Source organism: Acanthaster planci, linkage group LG11, assembly GCF_054643075.1.
Source record: "Acanthaster planci isolate LZ-2023a linkage group LG11, COTS_SCS, whole genome shotgun sequence".
Lineage (NCBI taxonomy): Eukaryota > Metazoa > Echinodermata > Asteroidea > Valvatida > Acanthasteridae > Acanthaster > Acanthaster planci.
Genome location: NC_141787.1, coordinates 3,279,701 through 3,297,285, shown reverse-complemented (window position 1 = coordinate 3,297,285; position 17,585 = coordinate 3,279,701). Strand labels below are relative to the sequence as shown.

Sequence of the window (17,585 nt, the reverse complement as noted above, 5' to 3'; positions counted from 1 at the left end):
TCTGAGCTCAAGTAGTGGCCAGCCTACATGTAGATCATGTAGCATAGCAGTGACACTTGCTTAGTTGTTCAAGCACTGTCTTACACAAGATAGGTGGATGCCTTCTGGCTGTTTCTTTTCCTCTTCTGTAAAAGAGGACCATCCACAGGAACCATCTTGAAGTTTGGGACGAATCAAGGGCTGGTACAGGTGGAATTTTACAATTCACTGCTTAGAGTTAGTCCAAGGTATGAATGACTTGATGTTATTTGGAGGTTCTTTCCATTGTTGTTGTACTCTTGGATGATTGGATTTTTTTCAGTTGTTATGTGCTTAGATAGACATTTTTCAGTGTCGAATTTCATGTGACACTCTCTTTCCCATCTACAGAGAGCATCAAGATCATTTGGGAGCAAAGTATCTGATTTTTCAAGGCAACTCTCTTTCATCACTGTTGTTTGTTCTGGCACTGACGCCACCACTGTCTATGGCTCTACAAAAGGTCAGTGCTGGATATGAGATGAAAAAGAATGGCTGCAGAATTAATCATCTCCTCTTCATGAATGACTTGAAGTTGTTTGCCAAGAGTGAGAAGGAGATTGATTCTCTTGTGCAGATGGTTCGAGTGTACAGTGGGGACACAGAAATTCAGTTTGGTGTGGGGAAGTGTGCAGTCTTGACTTTGAGAAGGGGGAAGAGGGGGGATTTGTAATGGCATTCTACTGCCTGATGGGTTGTGGCTGAAATCATAGGGAGAATGAAGGATACAAGTATCTTGGTGTAATGGAGGTGGACTTCATGATGAACGACAAAGTAAAGAATGGGTTAAGCATTCTATCTATATCTATCTATATCTGCAGGGTAAAGAAATGTCCGAAGTTGAAGCTGAAAGGGGTCAATATGGTGAAGGTAATCAATATCTGGGCTGCGTTGCTGATGAGATACTATGCTGGGATTGTTGACTGGACTAAGGTTGAGTTGGAGTCTCTTGATCAGAGGTTAATGTCAGCAGGTTGTACTTGCCGAGGACCGGAGGACGGGGACTGACGAGTGTGGCGGATTGTGTAAACATTAAGAAAAATTATGCCATGGGAAAGGAAATGGATGCCACTGAATATAAGAGGAAAGGTTTAAAGACTGGGAAGGGAAGCCACTCCATGGGAATTTCTGAGGGATATGGAAGAGGCGGCAGGGTACAAGACCTGGGGATGGTTGAAAAGAGGCGACTTGAAGAAGGAAACAGTGGGTTCGATAACTGCGGCACTGGATCAGGCACTGGGGATGAACGTCATGAATGCCAGGATAGAGAAAGCTGACTTATCTCCAATGTGCAGGATGGGGAAAAAGAAGAGACTGTGTTTCATTTGGTTTGCAAATGCAGCAAGACTGCCCAGAATGCATATAGGGGAGGTACAACAAGTTAGCCAAGGTAATCCACTGGGATGTGTGTCAGAAGCATGGGGTCGAGATCAAGGACAAGTGGTAGGAGTATGTCCCGGAGAAGGTTCTGGAAATGGAGGAGATAAAGGTTCTTTGGGCCTTCAACATTCAGACTGACTTAATTTAAAATTTCTTGCAACTGTTAGTGTTTCCACTGTTCAAAGACATGTTAAAATGAAAGACTAGTTGGACAAAAGAACTGAACCTATTTACAGTGTCGTTTAGTGCTGTACTGGTCTACAATGAACAGTTTAGATGTATTTGCTTTAAAGTCAAAAGTAAAGATTTATTTTGGATGAGTAGTTTTACAGAGAGACTCAAGCACCAAATATCAACTCCCAAACCCTACAAGTGTAGGCACCAAGCTATAAATAAAAATGTGGCAATTTTTTCTCAAACACTTTAACTTTTAGACTTGCGACATGCAATGTACCCATTACTGCTTGACAAAAGTTGGTTGACTTACGCTTTGATGAAATCAAACAAAACAAGATTCAAGCTTATGATGAGCATGCATGCATGCATGAGTGAACAAACATTGGCCGCATTAGACTTTCTAACTCCGAATGCATCAATGAAAATGGGATCAGGAACCAGATAGCAGCGGCGCGAGCAAATTCTTTAAACACGTGCTCGAGCCTGAGCTCAGGGCATTTTCAAAACGAGTGGATTAGACTTACTTGTCAGCTTCGCTGATTCCAGCCATTTGATGCAGTATTCTAAATTGCATGCCAGACTCTGACTGGGACCAGCAAAACTGAAAACCACAGCTAATCCATTTCAAAATGCCGTTAAGTCCCATACCGGTCACATTCTGGCTGTGAAGTACATGTACATACAGTATGTGCAGACAGATTCTGGTGAACTCGCATTGCCAACTTGTCAATCTTAATCATGAGGAAATATCTGTAACACATAGCATCTTCCCTTTCCGCTTTCGTCACTTCACCATGTAGCATGGCATATTCACAATCTATCTCCAACCATGAAAACTTCCTTAAATTTCTGGCACCTCTATCAACAGATAGGTCCCCATCTCGGTCAATCCTGTGCAACATCCCCCAAATCAACCAACATTTCTGTAAAAGCCACACAGAATCCACCTCAGGGTGGTGATCCACCCTGCAAAAGTTTTGCCACCATGTAAAAATATTAGTAGTATTATAGTATTTAAAATCTTATATAAGGTAATAAAATCGAAGCATTTAAGAAAAATTTGATTAATTCCAATGCACAGAAGGCAACCTACCTGATGCAACAAAGTAGTAGGGACGATTGCTGTCAGAGGCAATGCCAATGTCTCTGCGAATGCTGTTATACACCAAAACACCCTCCTGACCATATCTACCCATTGCTCGCCAACCCTCATCATCTAAACACAATGAAATATGGGTCAATTAATTAATAAACACACATACAGGTACTGGTACATGTACAAGGAATCTTCATAAAAAGCAATCATCTAACACTTGATTAACAGTGCACTCACTCAAAAAGAAAATTACATCTATTTTGTCACAGTTCTAGATCACTGTAAAAAAGGGCGGCTTTTGGCATGCACCTGTATCTCCTCAATGAAGCCTATTTCACATTGATACAGGTAAGTGTGCAAACATTATGAAACCCTTTATTCCAGCCAATTGGAGCAAACATCACAAACTGTGATGAAAGAATCAATGAATGTTTTTGATGGTAAATACTTTAGGACCTCATATTCAGAAATGTTTGGGGGAAGTCCAACAACTTTTTTCAACCTTTTGGAAAGCTTGCGGTGATACTTTGCAAAGTTGTGAAAGATGATTCAAAGCCTGCACATAACATCTTAGTTTTGACCTATGCACACTGCTATTTCAAGTAAATCTGGTTGATTACCTATCACAACTGTCTTGACGAATTGCTTCAAACAACTGAAAAATTTGCAATCTATGTGTATCAAAGGAATTTGTACCTGTATTAAACTTGCTCTGCAGGTAGGAGAATTCATACCCAGGGGCAGAGGAACAGTCAGAGGAATGACCATGACAGAAGCAGGACATACATCCAAAGGGGTCATCCTCCTGCAAGTTGAAGTAACCTGATTTGCATCTACACAGGGAGGAGTATCAATGAATATTGTTCCATTAAGTAAAAAAAAATTGACAATGTGGAAGAAAATGACAAGAAAATGACAAACACCTGCTGTCATTTAAATCCATTTTCCAATGGCAATCTTGTTTATTTTGCTCAAAAATCTTTAGTCTTCCATCCAATTTTACTGAGTGCTACTGTACACTGATAGTGGTATATTTAGACAAAACTCATTTGTTCAATTGTAATTTTCAGTTAAACTGCTTTGCCACAATTTGTGTGTATGTAATATATTACAGAGACATACATGTATGCAACAAATGTGTGTACTCATAGATTTATTATTTTTAATAATGAATTATTGGTTGTGTTTGTTAACTTGAGCAAATAAGTGCCGCAACTTTTAATGTGCCTTCGTAAAAATACCGCTGGGGTTTGGCCGATGCGGCCACTCCAGTTTGACTGAGTTGCCAACCATCCAAAATGCGCTTTCACCACTCTGAAATCGCTCACGCAAAAATAAGTTTGCACTTGTTACGTTGAAATAAACATGAATTATGCATCATGTACCATGGAGAAGCAGCGACCGCAGGTGCTTGAGAGGGCTGTATTAATAAGAAAAGGGTCAGCTTACTTTAAGTGCTCATAGGATTGTGGAATGATGCACTGACTGTGTTTGTTACCAACTATGCAACCACAGAGGAAGGAATCTGGGGCTATGCAATGATTAATTTTAGTACCAACATGTTACCTGGGATGCAAGGGGAAACAAGGAGCCACTTGAGCACTGTTTATGGGTTCTTTGGTATTAAATCTAAAATCATTTTTAATCATAATGTCTGTGTTATGTAACTTGTACGATCAATAATAAGCACCTGAATATTTAAGTTTGCGAGAATTAAAATGCGCATTGAGATGGTTTGGCAAGGAAACTGTGGAACTGAAGAAAACATCCTCAGAATTCACCTTGATCGTGGCGACAATAACTCTTGCCCCCTGGCAAATTTAAAGTGGCCCCAAATCACTTGCATAACCCGGTGAAGGTCATATGTCTCGTTTGACAGTGACAAAATGAATGCTAGCCTTGGCCTGTACATGCCTCTGTTGTTTGAATTATCCCACCTCTTGGTAAAGTTTCAAGGGATGTGGTTCCAGACTATGTTTTTATGCCCGCCCAATGGCGTTGATATCACTGTTTTGTACAGTATGCTTGTGGGAGCGACATTCGTGCATTGCACTGCACCACAGGCTTCATGTGGCTGTGGTTGTTGAATGAAAAGCTGGAAGGGGATATGAATCAACAAGGGTACCTTGTTGGTACATCCATAGACATGTGGATGTACCAATAAATGGAACCTACTTAATGCAGCTGCACATGTACCCACTATATACAGCATTACAGGCATCTTTTTAAGTCAGGCACCCAAAAATACTGTACACCTAGCAAAACAATTTTTGTCTTTCATTATGTTCGAAAATTTGGTCCCAAATGGGTCATATTGAACTGACAGATTTCCTTTAAACAAATAAATGAACATGTACAGTACAAATTTATGGATTAGGTTTTTCATGATACGTTTTAGGTTTATCTTTTCCACAAAAAGTGCAGATCATTTTTGTCAATAGGCACACAGATGTTGCACAGCTCCACCCTGTCCCCCATTATGCATTCCCTAGATTGTTTAGTCCCACACCCCTTGGCAGTGTTTCAAGGGAAGTGGTTCCAGACTATGTTTTTATGACCAGCCAAAGGCCATGATGTCACTGTTGTGTACAGTATGCTTGTGGGAACAACACTTGTGCATTGCACTGCGCCATAGCTTCATATGGCCAGGGGATCAGGAGGTGGGTGAGCAACCGAAATGCACCAACAACATGCATGCATCAACTACATAATGCATACTTTTGTTACACAATTTACAAAGTAAAAAAACAAAACTACAACGTAAAAGAAAATTAAAAAGAAACCACCTCTAGAATCATCTTAAGCGGCCACACATGTTAAACAGAAACTTAATCAGAATCAGATATCGGATACAATCCACCGTGGTGTGATTTTCCTTGGATCTATTCCAAGTTCACAAAGCAATGGGCTGGTCTACATACAGTAGATGGTACGGTATGGACCTTGTTTGTCAGGTTGCTGTCTCCTCGCACTGCATGTGGAATTGCATGAATTGTAGTAGGCTAACACCAAAACTGTGAGGTTTGTCGTCTGCTGACATGACAGCGCAGTGGATGACAAACTGTTCAGGGGGGTAGCAGTGGGCCCCCACATGCATACCTATGGTCTAGGTCTACCACTGTCAATATCCTGCCACTACTAGTCCATAGTTTGGGTATTTTTATTTTTCTAATCTGTGTAATAACAAAAGACCCCACCTATCCCAAAAGTAGAAACCAGTAAGTCTTTACATCTCTGTGGAGTAAAATCATTAGTTTTGTAAGGTCATATCTCGGTTCACAAAATGACAGTATCTCAGTTGACACATCAGCCTCCTAAAAAGAACACTGTGTCTCAGGAATATAAAAGCTGGGTATGACCGAAGATATTTAGGACCATTTTTCAACTCTACCCTTGAATGGAAACTCCCAAAACCGAGAAGTTCATCCTGGTCTACATCTACACAATCCTGCCTTTTTTATGCCATACAAAACCATTTTCAAAAGAAACTGGGGAACTTTTTATGTTAATGAGTTCGACAAAATTTTCACTTGAACTAGTGTAATGCACCCCCATGTGATTTCGATGCACTTTGTCAACATATCTGAATATCCCGTCCGAGTGTCCTTAGCACATAAAAAATTTTCCTATTGGCTGAATGATCACACAAAGCACATACAATTTTGTTTGACTCATGAACGTTGATCTCTAAGCATAATTAATTTTCAGGTCGCCTGGATTCTTGTGCTGCTCAGGATGCAACCACACTTTATTTCTTTTTCCTTGGTCTAAAAATGTTAAATAAATTAGTCAAGTGATCCTCATTTTAGAAGCGATCCAGTGTGGAGTGATTTTCCTTGTCACTGTCGCTTACACTGTGTTTACACTTGATCCGGCGAGGAGGATCAGATCTGGCATGAAGGATCAGTTCTGGATCAAAAACGTTTGTAAACGCAATGCAGGATCAGATGCTGATCCCGGGATCTGATCCTCCTCTCAGGAAGGATCAGAACCAGTTCAGATTCCCCGCGCGGGATAAATTTGCAAGTGTAAATGTAATGCTGGATCAGATCCCGGAATTTGACGTAACTACATCCGGTGCAAGTCTTGAAGTGAGCGAAAAGCAAGTCTGTGTCATTGTGAAGACCTACATCTCATGTATACTTACATGACATTGTACACGCACCATACATATGCTGTTGGTCCGGCCGCTGCGTACATAACCAGCATTATGCTGGTTCCCAATTAAGCCTGTGTGCTTTTGTCCTGTGAGTTGGTAGTAAACTGGTACATGTACTTGCCCATTCCCATGCTTTATCCGCGTCGCCTTTAGTGACTTTCGTTACTTCGGCATATCGCTGATCCAAAACCTTCCATTTCCCCATTTTTCATTGCTTAATCTGAGACTACGTAAGATAAGACAACGAGACGTATATACAGCGCGTAAGTACATGTAATACTGGCTGACGTTTTGCTCCAGTGCGCATAATCAGTGAACTGTTTGCATAACCTTTGCCCTGAAGTTGCAGTGCTTCATCGATGCCACGCGGGATCAGGATCCAGTGTAAATGCGGCACAGATCTGATCCCCTCGCTCGATTGCTCTCGCAGGATCTGATCCTCCTTTGTAGGATCAAGTGTAAACGCGGCGTTAGTTTACATAGTGATTGGCCAGTCTATTGTGAATGGAATGTGCATTGCAAACGCCTGCCAATATATCCACGTTGCTATGGACCTTGTTGGTTGTTGTTCCTCGGCAAGTATTATCATAGCATTAGGCCTATGTATTTAGTACTACTATCAATTCCCTCAACATTTTTTTTATTCCACTCTTACAGAGATTTCTGAAATGCAGTGTTTTCTTTTAAATAATCACAACACAAGATTGTTTTAAAGTTGAATAACAGGATTGTTGGCATTTTACCCAAGGTCAAAGCACATCAAGAAAAGACATGTACAGTGTAAAACTACGGTATGTTACATTCTGGACAATAACAAAACAAGACCGGACATGTCCCAAAACTAGAAACTTATAAGGCTTACACTCACACACATCTCTGAAGAGTAAAATTATAAATTTTGGAAAGTCAATTACCAGTTCACAAAAGGCCAGTATTTCAGCTGACACAGCCTCTTGAAAAGAAGACTGTGTCTCTGGAATGTAGAAAGCCATGGTCACAGCCAGAAAAGACTGAAGATTCTTCCTGCGCCGAGCCGACCTCATTTGCAGCACACTTACTGCTGCTATAGCATTCTGCACATATTCCCACAACAATAGGGCCTTTTGCTAGGCACTTATATTGATATGTAAAGTAGGGAAAAAACTACAGCAGACGGCTGGTTGCTAAAGTTTGGCAAAATTGCAGTGAACACAGTCAAACCCCGGTTCAACCTTTTTGCAATGGCACTAACACTGGTTAAAAATCCAGATACAATCATACCACAGTACTGCTTCCCTCTCTGATGGAAATGCTGTCCTTACCTGTCACATCTACGCCCTTCTACATTGACCTTACAGTTACAAAATCCGGAAGTACTATCACAGCTTGGTTCATTGTTGACACTACCTGCTACCACACACTCACAACTCCTGCAACAAGGAAAGAGACATACAGCAGCTTCAGTGTTGGATCAGTCAGAAATGAGATTATAGTATTGAAGAGTTTTGTTTTATGCGGGTCTTCATTGCTGCAAGGATTTTGAACCTGAAGTTTCAAGGGGCACAAATATCTTATGGATAGTGCTACCGCCAAACCGAACTTTGACACCTACTTGCAGCATTGCTTATGGATGGCAGGATTGCAAGTGCCATACACTGAATATAACGACCCAACTCTACGCAAAATGAACGGTGGTAGGTTAAGCATATTAATACAATCTTGATCATTAGGTGCAGTTAAATTTATTTTAATTAAATGCATATGGAATGTGGTGCAAATGGGGACTGACAGCTGGAATTCCAGAGTGAGATTTTTTTGTAATTTAGTCATCCCCCATAAAGCTGTTGAAAAGAAATGAAATTACACAAAAATGTACAGATAAGATCATAATATACATAACTGCAGAACACTCTGACCTCTTTGAGCTTAACTAACTTTAACCTGTTACACAATCTGCGTGTTTACCTGTCTTGAGATAAAACTCTTGAGTGTGGACTCAAGACCTTTATGGGAGGGGGAAGCATGAGGTAACATTACTCAGCAAGACTGCTTGAAGCAGATTCAACAAGTGTTCAACTCAGAATACATTATATGTGACCCACTCTGCAAACATGAATCTTGAGTCAGTGGAGCCACTTTAAGTTTTACTTTGTATTAGATTGAGGAATTAAGCTCTTTGTTTTGATGTGTCACTCAGTTTGGGGTGATGGAAATGGACGTTGTGTAGATGTTAAAATGTTGAGGATTCCTGTTGTGTAAACATGGTGCAAGATTCTTTCAAAGGCCTTTACCCCTTTGCGCCAGGACGCGGATAGAGCCGCCGTAAAAATTGAGATCCTCAGCCCGCTTTTCAGCTAGTATTCTCGGTCCACGCTTGAGCGAACACAGTGAAAGAAGGCAGACCCTGGCTCTTGTATATGTGGTAATTGGTCTTTGTGCGAAAAGACCGAATTTGCATCATAATCACCAACTTCACAATAGTCCCCACTTTGAAAAGAGGCAACAGGAATGTGGAAGCTTAAGTAGAGACGCATGCCACTGAACAATCAGCCTTTTCACCATGTAATTCAAAACGTGCAGAGCACGCAGGGCCACAAACCGAGAATTTGCGGTTTGGCAAGTGGCCTTCGTGGCCAAGCGAGGCTGGAATTCTTGGAGTCGGCTTTCAGGAAGAAATTCCTGTCGTCAAGGGATTAAATCAATGAGGCTCTCTAGTGACAAGTGGGTCACATAAACCTATTAAGCCCCTTTGAACATTTTTCTTAAAATAACTATAACACTATTAAAAAAAATCTCTATGGGTTTCAATGAACATTTTTGACAACCTTTGCTACTTGCTTGATTTAAGTTGCTAAATCTCTTGAGAGCACCTGAGGTATAATCACGAGAAAACCAACACAGCAACGTGCACGTATTGTTTGCAAGCAAAATGGAAGCAGTATCTTCTATAAAGAAAAATTCAGGGCTTCCGTGAGCGTGCGTATTGGCGTATTTTATGCAATGAAAATGGAGAATACGAAAATAACTTCGCATAAAAAAATGCATTCATTTTGACCCTCAATACTTTAAAAACGTCACTTTTTTACTGTAAGACGTCAAATACGTTGTAAAGAGTGCACTTTTAATGTCACATGACTGGTCACATGATGACGTAATTATCACATGAGGTCAATTTTTGTCTAATGCACTTCCCTTTCTAGATACCTGCAAGGTTTCAACCAAATCGGACATGTCTTTCAGGAGATATAAGGCTTTGAAGTTTGCTCCTTTAATGTTATGTCAGCTGACACCGTATGATGTCATTATGACGATGTTGTTCTTTGACCCTCTCTAGTTTGGGGACTTAAAGAGTGCATACTTAAGGACGGCATCAAAAATAAGTTTACCGTTTGCACGCGTGCAAATGTCAGGAACGCATTCTTTTGTTCGAGCCACCTAAGATGGCACGCAAGGGAACGGGCCCTCCTGTTCCCTTGCGTTCCTTGACAACAAAAGGCCGGTCACGGTCTGTGCACACAGCAAGACGTCTAGGGCGCAATAGTGGCACAAAAGGTATCCAGAGAATGGTATACGCTTACTGACACTTGTCCATTGGTGTGAAATAAAATTCTTGGCAAACACTGAACAGCGGGATAGTGAAAGGTTTGGCCAATATTCTCATTCCTTTTAATTCTCAGAAGCAAAACACTGTCGGTTGAGCACAAAATGATCAGGGCCTCTTATTAACAAAAAGATACACACTGTATAAAGTTATGGAATACAAACACCCGCTGGGTCTTAGCTGGAGGGATTGTGATCGCCCATTATTTTATTCGGCATATGAGGCCTGCCTAGCCAACTTAAAAAAAAGTTAACACTTCTGGCGTCAGATTAGAATTGGGGTAGGATTATTGCCCGGCCGATGGAATTATTTTTTCAGTGCCTCTATCAGACAGCATAAACAGCCTTTTTTAACAAAAAATCCTCAACAATTTCTGAAGACAGACAGCCGAGATAATGTAATGTGTTCCACGGGAGACAATGAGACTAATTGATTATTTTTAGTGGTAACGTCTTTTCTTTTTTCAGAAAAAATGAGATTTTTGTGGAAGAGGTTGTTTATAAATTTCGAGGCCTGGAAAATGTGTACTTGTATGTTAGTTTCAATAAATGTCAAGAAAAGGAGGTGAAGGAACATTATTCAATTTATCCAGGGCTGTACAACTGAAAGCAGTTGTGGGCTCAGCGCTAAAAAAAAGCCTGGCTAGGGGGCCATGCAGCGTACAAGACAGCGTGCCCCGGCAGAAGGCCCAGGAATTTCCATGGCCATACTGTTTCTTGGCAACAGTGGCATAACTCTGGGATTGCACAAGTATAACAATCCTACCAATGGCTGCTTTGCTTGCAAAGAATCAACTTGTTAATTGGCCTAGGACTTATGATAAAAAAATGTGCCCAGCAAGTCTTGGGGCGAAAGTGGCGTCTTCAAATATAGGTGACCCAGACCGAAATTCTTAAAAAATATACATTGTGTCTGACAGAATAATAGAGTTGTCAATCAATCCTGGGGAGATTTCTTTTTCGACAGAGCTGGGGTAGATTTATTCTCGAATTTTTTTCATTGGGACTTGCGGAGCCACTTGAAAATAATCATTTCTTCCCACGTATTTTCTATGTATTGGCGTTAGCCGAATTTGAGTTGTCAAGAGTTCCTATGATTTAACTGGGTGCTGAAGTGTTAGGAAATGTAAAGACACTTTTGCAGCATTATTTGAAAATAAAAATTCACCCAGACGGTGTTAAATAAACTTTGTGAAAATTCAAACAATTACTTCCATTTCCATGTACACGTACGTTCAGGAATTAAAGGTCAAATTTTACGTTGAACTTGCTAAATGCTATATTTCAGTTTGCCGTTAAAACGTTTGCTAACACAAACAATAAAAACAACCCCATGTCGGCTCTGTTTCAGCCTAACAAATGAGTTTTTAATGCAGGTGTAGCTCCAAAACAATGCTTTATTAAAAATTTAAAAAATTAAAAAGGCACATTTTATATTTAAATTCAACATTAGTTTTTCCAAACTATAATTATGTCCTTGATAACGATTGTAGTTATGTTCTTTTTGAGGATGAGAAATCGCTTACGTTTGATGTTTTGAATATATTTGTCTCTCTTGTCCGCAGATGGTTGAGCCCCAGATTCATTTATTTACTACTCCAGTGAAAAATAAAAAGTAGTTTATGTACTGCTGCACTGTGGCCATGGCTTTGTCAAAGACCTCCCGATCTTTCAGTTGGCGTTCCTCCGCGGTGAGCTCGGTTTGTTTGCTGGGCGGTAGTTCCCCAGGGAGTGCTGCTGGTATGACAGTGGATGTCAACGCACGGGTGCACGGTGCCCACAGCAGCACCACGGGGTTCATGGCTGAATGGCCGGGACAATAGGACGTGACGACAAGGGCGTCCAACTTGCAATGCTTGAAGAGGCGGCCGTAATAGATTTCGTTCACCACATGGTTCACGTTGAAATCTGGTCCACCGTCAGCAATCATTACAAGGAGTGAACGGCCTTTTGCCACCTCCTCTACTATCTTCAGATGATTGACCATGTCGTTCATGTGTGTTGAAACATGACATGCGTTCTTTGGACTCCGGATGACAACAGTCGCCTTTGACCTTTTGGGGGTTCTGGAAAAGAATGGAAAAAATGTCAAAATATATTATGTCAGGCTGAAATTGAATGGAAAATCATTCTTGCAAAAGAGGATTACCAAATTAGCACTGAAAGAATCGTATCAGCAAGGTAGTTCAGGCCTACAGGAAAAAATGTGACGCATGTTCATAAAACGATCAGCTGAAAAGGATTGTTTCAGTCGCCCGGCTATTTAACTGAATTAACTTGCAGAAACTTCTCACAACATCGATTGTCTTGTTTTCGAAGACCTTCTTTAGAGTTGTGTGCACGTATAGTTGAGTTTAACCACACTGTCATTAAACTGCTTCAATACATACATGTACGTAACCGTGGTAACCGTGTAACAGCCAAAGATCATGTTCAAAGTTGAACAGTCGTTCACTTTTAGGAGGCTCCTGATGTATGGAAAGAATTTTCCCCGTTCGGCAATACATGTACTCTGTCCCAATCATTAAAAAAATGGACACATTAAAACTACTTTGACTTACTGAAACTGGTCCCTCCCGAGATCATCTTTGGTCAGTATCGTTGAGGTTGGGAGAACCATTTGAAGGTAGCCACAGGGGACAATGTAGTAGCCTGGGGTGGGGAAGTCATGATCCGGAAGGTTTGGGCTGTCGTCAGTGGGTAAAAACCGGTTGATTTGGATGCGACGATCCACGGCTGCCACCTGGCTTCCTGGGAGGATTTTATTTTTGTTGTCCATTGAGTAGACTATTGCCACTTCCTGAAACTTGGATGCCAACTCTAGTGCGTACCGTACTCGCGCAGCATAAAAATGACTATTCTCATTCTGCTTGCGGATGGAGTTCTCCTTGACTGGCACCTTGGCGTTGATGTAACCCTGGTAGTACTGGGAAGACCTGAGTCCTTTGTTAGGTGGCTTCATCCATCCACCTGCAAATTTAAATTGTTTAAACAATTTAAACAGGAAAGTGAAAAGAAGGATTGCAGTTTTGTGTCTTTTGCCCCCGGATGAAATCGCCCTTTGTTGTACCGGTAAGAGCAAGTTGCAAACGACAGAAAGAATATTATTGTTTTGTTTTACATTAAAACATGAGTTTCAAAAACGATTAAGTAGAAATTGAATATAAAGCAATATTGAGACAAATACCTATGTTTGGTCGGTTTTCCTTTAGGTCTGGAAAGGTTTCCAAGAGATGTTTATCTTGCTGGAGGGTTGACCCGCAGGTACCAGTGTCCTCTTGTCGCCGACGATGTGCTTGATATCCATTGCCTTCGACAAAGGTTTTAGCAGCGTCAACGATACCGGAATAAAGCTCGGCCATGGCAGGACGACCCTTCGTCCTCCCTTCCTTAGGTTTAGGCTATGTACGTTTGCGTTTTGGACTAGCTGTAAGACAGCTGATATCGACATCTGGGCGATTTGCTATAATTTCTCGAAGTGGTGAACTCATTCCGGATGAAATACATGCGATTCATCAAACTAAAGTGAAAGAAGACAGAATTGGTTTTCTTTTCCCCAGCCTATCAAGAGACGGGTGCTATCTTCAAACCCGCCCTGTTCATCCTTCGCTGGGCCATCAAACAATCTCAACAAAAGCTTGGTTTTAATTGTTGGGGAGCATGAATTTCGTGGTAATGCCTTGGAACTCAGTTTATAAAAGGGGGATTGTGGAGGTAACGCCTTTCAATGGATGGGTAGAATTGAGGCGGAAGAGCTCTGTGATTTAGTTTCATAAAGGGTCGGACTGGCGTATTGTGAGCTGGTACCAACTGGGGGTAATCCTCCCAGCAAACCCCCATTGACAGTTGGATCTTACACTGGGATAGATTATTGCGGTAACGCCTTGTGTCGTTCGCGTGTAAAGCACCACACAAAAGAACTGAACTACGAACCAATCAGCTTGAGCATCATTGCTCTGTGGCACCCGTTTCAAAGCCATGCAGCTCACTGGAGCAAAAACATCATTTCGTGGGCATCCTTTTAAAACTGCAGCCTCTGTCATTTAAAAGACAGTTGCCCGAGGAAAAATGTCTGCAAAACTAACAATTAGATGGCTCAATGAAAAATGGCATGGCATCGAAGAAGATGTGGTTCGGAGCAGGGTGAAATCTTGCCATCCCCTAGAAATCGGCATGGAGGTTCGAGTGAGCTACAAATCCAGTCACCACAGAGCAGAAATTGTACAACTCGGCAACAAAAGTAAGTCAGACTGCAGTTTTGATGTGTTCAGATTCACTGTTAGATCAAGTAGGAGATGGTAAACAAGATGGTGGCGGGTAGCCGCACGAATGGACTTCCCCTTGTCTCTCGAATTTCCAAATTCTAATTGAATTTATGTATCATTTTATAGATAAATGAGTGATATCAAATTTGGTTTATAGAGGTCTAATCAATAAATATGTTTTTTTTTTGCATAAAATGATTGAATATTAAACTTCCTGTCGCTTTGTTCAGTCTTGTGAAGGCTAACTGTATTACCGTACACTCAAATTTGATCCTATATCAGTCCTCTCATATGACTTTTGGAGAATTCTATCAATGGTAACCTAGAAACGTGAACTTGCATTATCAGATTCATTATTGTCATAACATCAACATTTTGCAGCTCGAATTTTTAAATCCATGTACACTAACAATCCGTATGTGCAAGTATATATGACGTTCAGATTGGTTTTGACACTTGACATTAAAGAGTGGCATACATCCTTTCACCACCGTGCACCCTTCAGGATGCAATTTGAAAATAAGTTATTAAAAGCTAAATTCAAGTTGATTTCCTTTTTACAGAGAGAAAACTTTCGGAGGATTCTGATGATGGCGACTTGCCACTGGCAATGATAAAAAAAGTTGCAGTTGGCCCCGCCATCGTTTCTGAGCCCCAGGAGCCCACCGTTTCCATGACTGATGAACCCACGGTCACTGATCCTGAACCCCAGCAACCCACCGCTCCTGAGCCCGAGGAACCCACCGGTCCCACTAGCACTCCGCAGCCCCACGAACCCACCACCAGCGATCCTGAGCCCGAGGAACCAACTGCTTTCAAGCCCCGAGAATCTACCGCCTCCGCTCCAAAGCCCCACCCTTCATGGTTTCACCCAGCTGCGAACACCGTCGACAACCACCCTGCTCTCCTCCATCCTGAGTACGATCCACTTTCAGATTTCGACCTGGATCTTGCGGCAATTACCAGGTCCAACACAGAATGCACCCCTATCGTGCATCTCCTGACTTCCCAGCTTGCAATGGTAGTTGCCAAGCTGGATGAGCAGTCAGCCGAAACCAGAGGGCTACGGAGTGACATTCAGAAGCTGCAAGGAGACGTCAGTGAGCTTCGAGCTGAAGTTCAAGAGCTTCGGGACAAAGGAAAAAATGCGTCTAGCATGCAGGAGCATCGTGAACCACAGTACATTGTCGTTGACCAGAACACGATAATCATCGGCACATCAAACAATGCCACCCATACAATGGACAAGGATATTTATGATAGAATATTTGAAAGGGTGAACAGTCCAAAAGAATTAATTGTTAAACTTATGGCTGAGGTGTTTACCAAAGAAGAGCTAGCCCGATCTAATTTCGGGAAAGAAAGAATAAGTAAGGAGTGAATGCGAAAGAAACCTGCATTTGTTGCAATCATGTCTCAGGCGGCCCTGATCGATCGACGACAACTTCCAAAAGGCACTGAAAGATGCCGTGAACGCAAAATGCCGAAAAGCATCGCTGTTGTTAAGGTTGTAGAAACGTTTAAAGAGTTTTTCTGGAAATTTAGGTTAGGATATCTTTTGTAATAACGCATAGGCCTATGTGACATATTACCACCACCAACTTTGTGTATCACTCCCATAGAAACAGGTTTATTTTAAGTCCCTGAAAGATTCAACATTTTAAGAATAAATGAAGTAGAACACCAGAACTAGATTGTCACGTTTATATTTTGATTTAGAATTTTAATGAAAATCAGGGAACTTGATGCGAAAGCTGTGTATCATTTACGGAAACTCATCCTTCCTGATTCACTGTTTTATTTTCAGCCACCATCCTGTGTACGCATGATTACTTTTATTCCGGATGTATATGTACAGTTCCTTCCCTTTTGAATATATTTCAGCTTTATCCATTCCTGAACTACTCCCAGCTTTGATTTTTTTCCCCGCTCCAGCCAGCGCATGTCATGTAATCAGTTTATTTATTAGGAGCTTCAGACACACCGCAGATTGTTTCCATCTCTGTATTAATTCTCTTGACTTTATACAACCCTGAATTTTATTTTGTCGCATCCTTGAATTTATATTTTATCCAAAACCTGTACCATCCGGATGGGCTTTTTGACTTCCTGGCCCCATCAAATAATCGTTACTTTTACACAAACCCTCCAATAGTCCCAAAATAGTCATTTCCCTGCTCAGTATACATGTACACAGACGTTTTAGCTTTTCTTTTTATTCGTCCCCATCCCAACGAAATTATTCTTTACTCAAACCTGGACTACGTGGGGTGTCTTTTTTTTTTCTTGAAACCTTTTGCATAAATTTTATTCTGAGTGTCTGATCTGCCAAAAGCATTGTTTCCCATCTGAGCATCTATCTAGAGCCAGACAACATGGGGCTTCCTTTTTTCCCTACCCCACTGAATAATTGTTATTTTACGTTACAAAATGTCCTTTCCAAACTAATCATTTTATCACCATCCTAACCTGGACCATATCTGGGGTTCTGTTTTGATCTTCAAACCAGTCAAAAAACTTTTTCAAAACTGGAGCCTCTGTGTAATCATTACATATTACTTTGTTCTTTACAAGCCTGTTAGAAGAATTACGCTCCCCATCACTCGGCAAACCTTTAACCATTTCTTACCCCAAAACACCCAAGCATGTATTTATGCTGCCAGACTGTGTAAAAATATGTATTTATTGAAATCCGGACCTTGCAAGGTTCGCCTATCGTCCGACAGATAGTTTTTGTCCCATACAGCACATCCAGCTTGCCGAAAAAAAATAACTTATCGGTGACCACAACCAGTGAGACTTTTTTATATTCACCCCTGGTATCAGTAAACAAGAATGTATACTATGTAAGACGTCGGTACATCAAAGGGTCAGACACTTTCAGGTTAATAACAGAGCGGAAGAAATCTTT

At 41.2% G+C, this 17,585-nt stretch overlaps 2 protein-coding genes across 3 annotated transcripts in view; both read right to left on the bottom strand.

Annotated features, from left to right (window-relative positions):
* Window positions 1-17,585, bottom strand: part of lamc1 (laminin subunit gamma 1) — a 208,890-nt gene that overhangs the window by 92,062 nt on the left and 99,243 nt on the right. For both annotated transcript variants that reach the window (XM_022250063.2, XM_087143196.1), the window contains 3 exons: window positions 8,132-8,239; window positions 3,368-3,504; window positions 2,669-2,791 (listed from right to left, as the gene is read on the bottom strand). In XM_022250063.2, coding sequence (XP_022105755.2) covers window positions 2,669-2,791; window positions 3,368-3,504; window positions 8,132-8,239 — 368 coding nt within the window. The remainder of the gene's footprint in view (window positions 1-2,668; window positions 2,792-3,367; window positions 3,505-8,131; window positions 8,240-17,585) is intronic.
* Window positions 8,250-14,782, bottom strand: LOC147797254 (uncharacterized). Its single transcript, XM_087143197.1, has 2 exons — window positions 12,971-14,782; window positions 8,250-12,475 (listed from the first exon to the last, which is right to left on the bottom strand). The coding sequence occupies exons 1-2, from the start codon at window positions 13,369-13,371 to the stop codon at window positions 11,992-11,994; spliced, it is 885 nt and encodes a 294-aa protein (XP_086999323.1). The 5' UTR covers window positions 13,372-14,782; the 3' UTR covers window positions 8,250-11,991.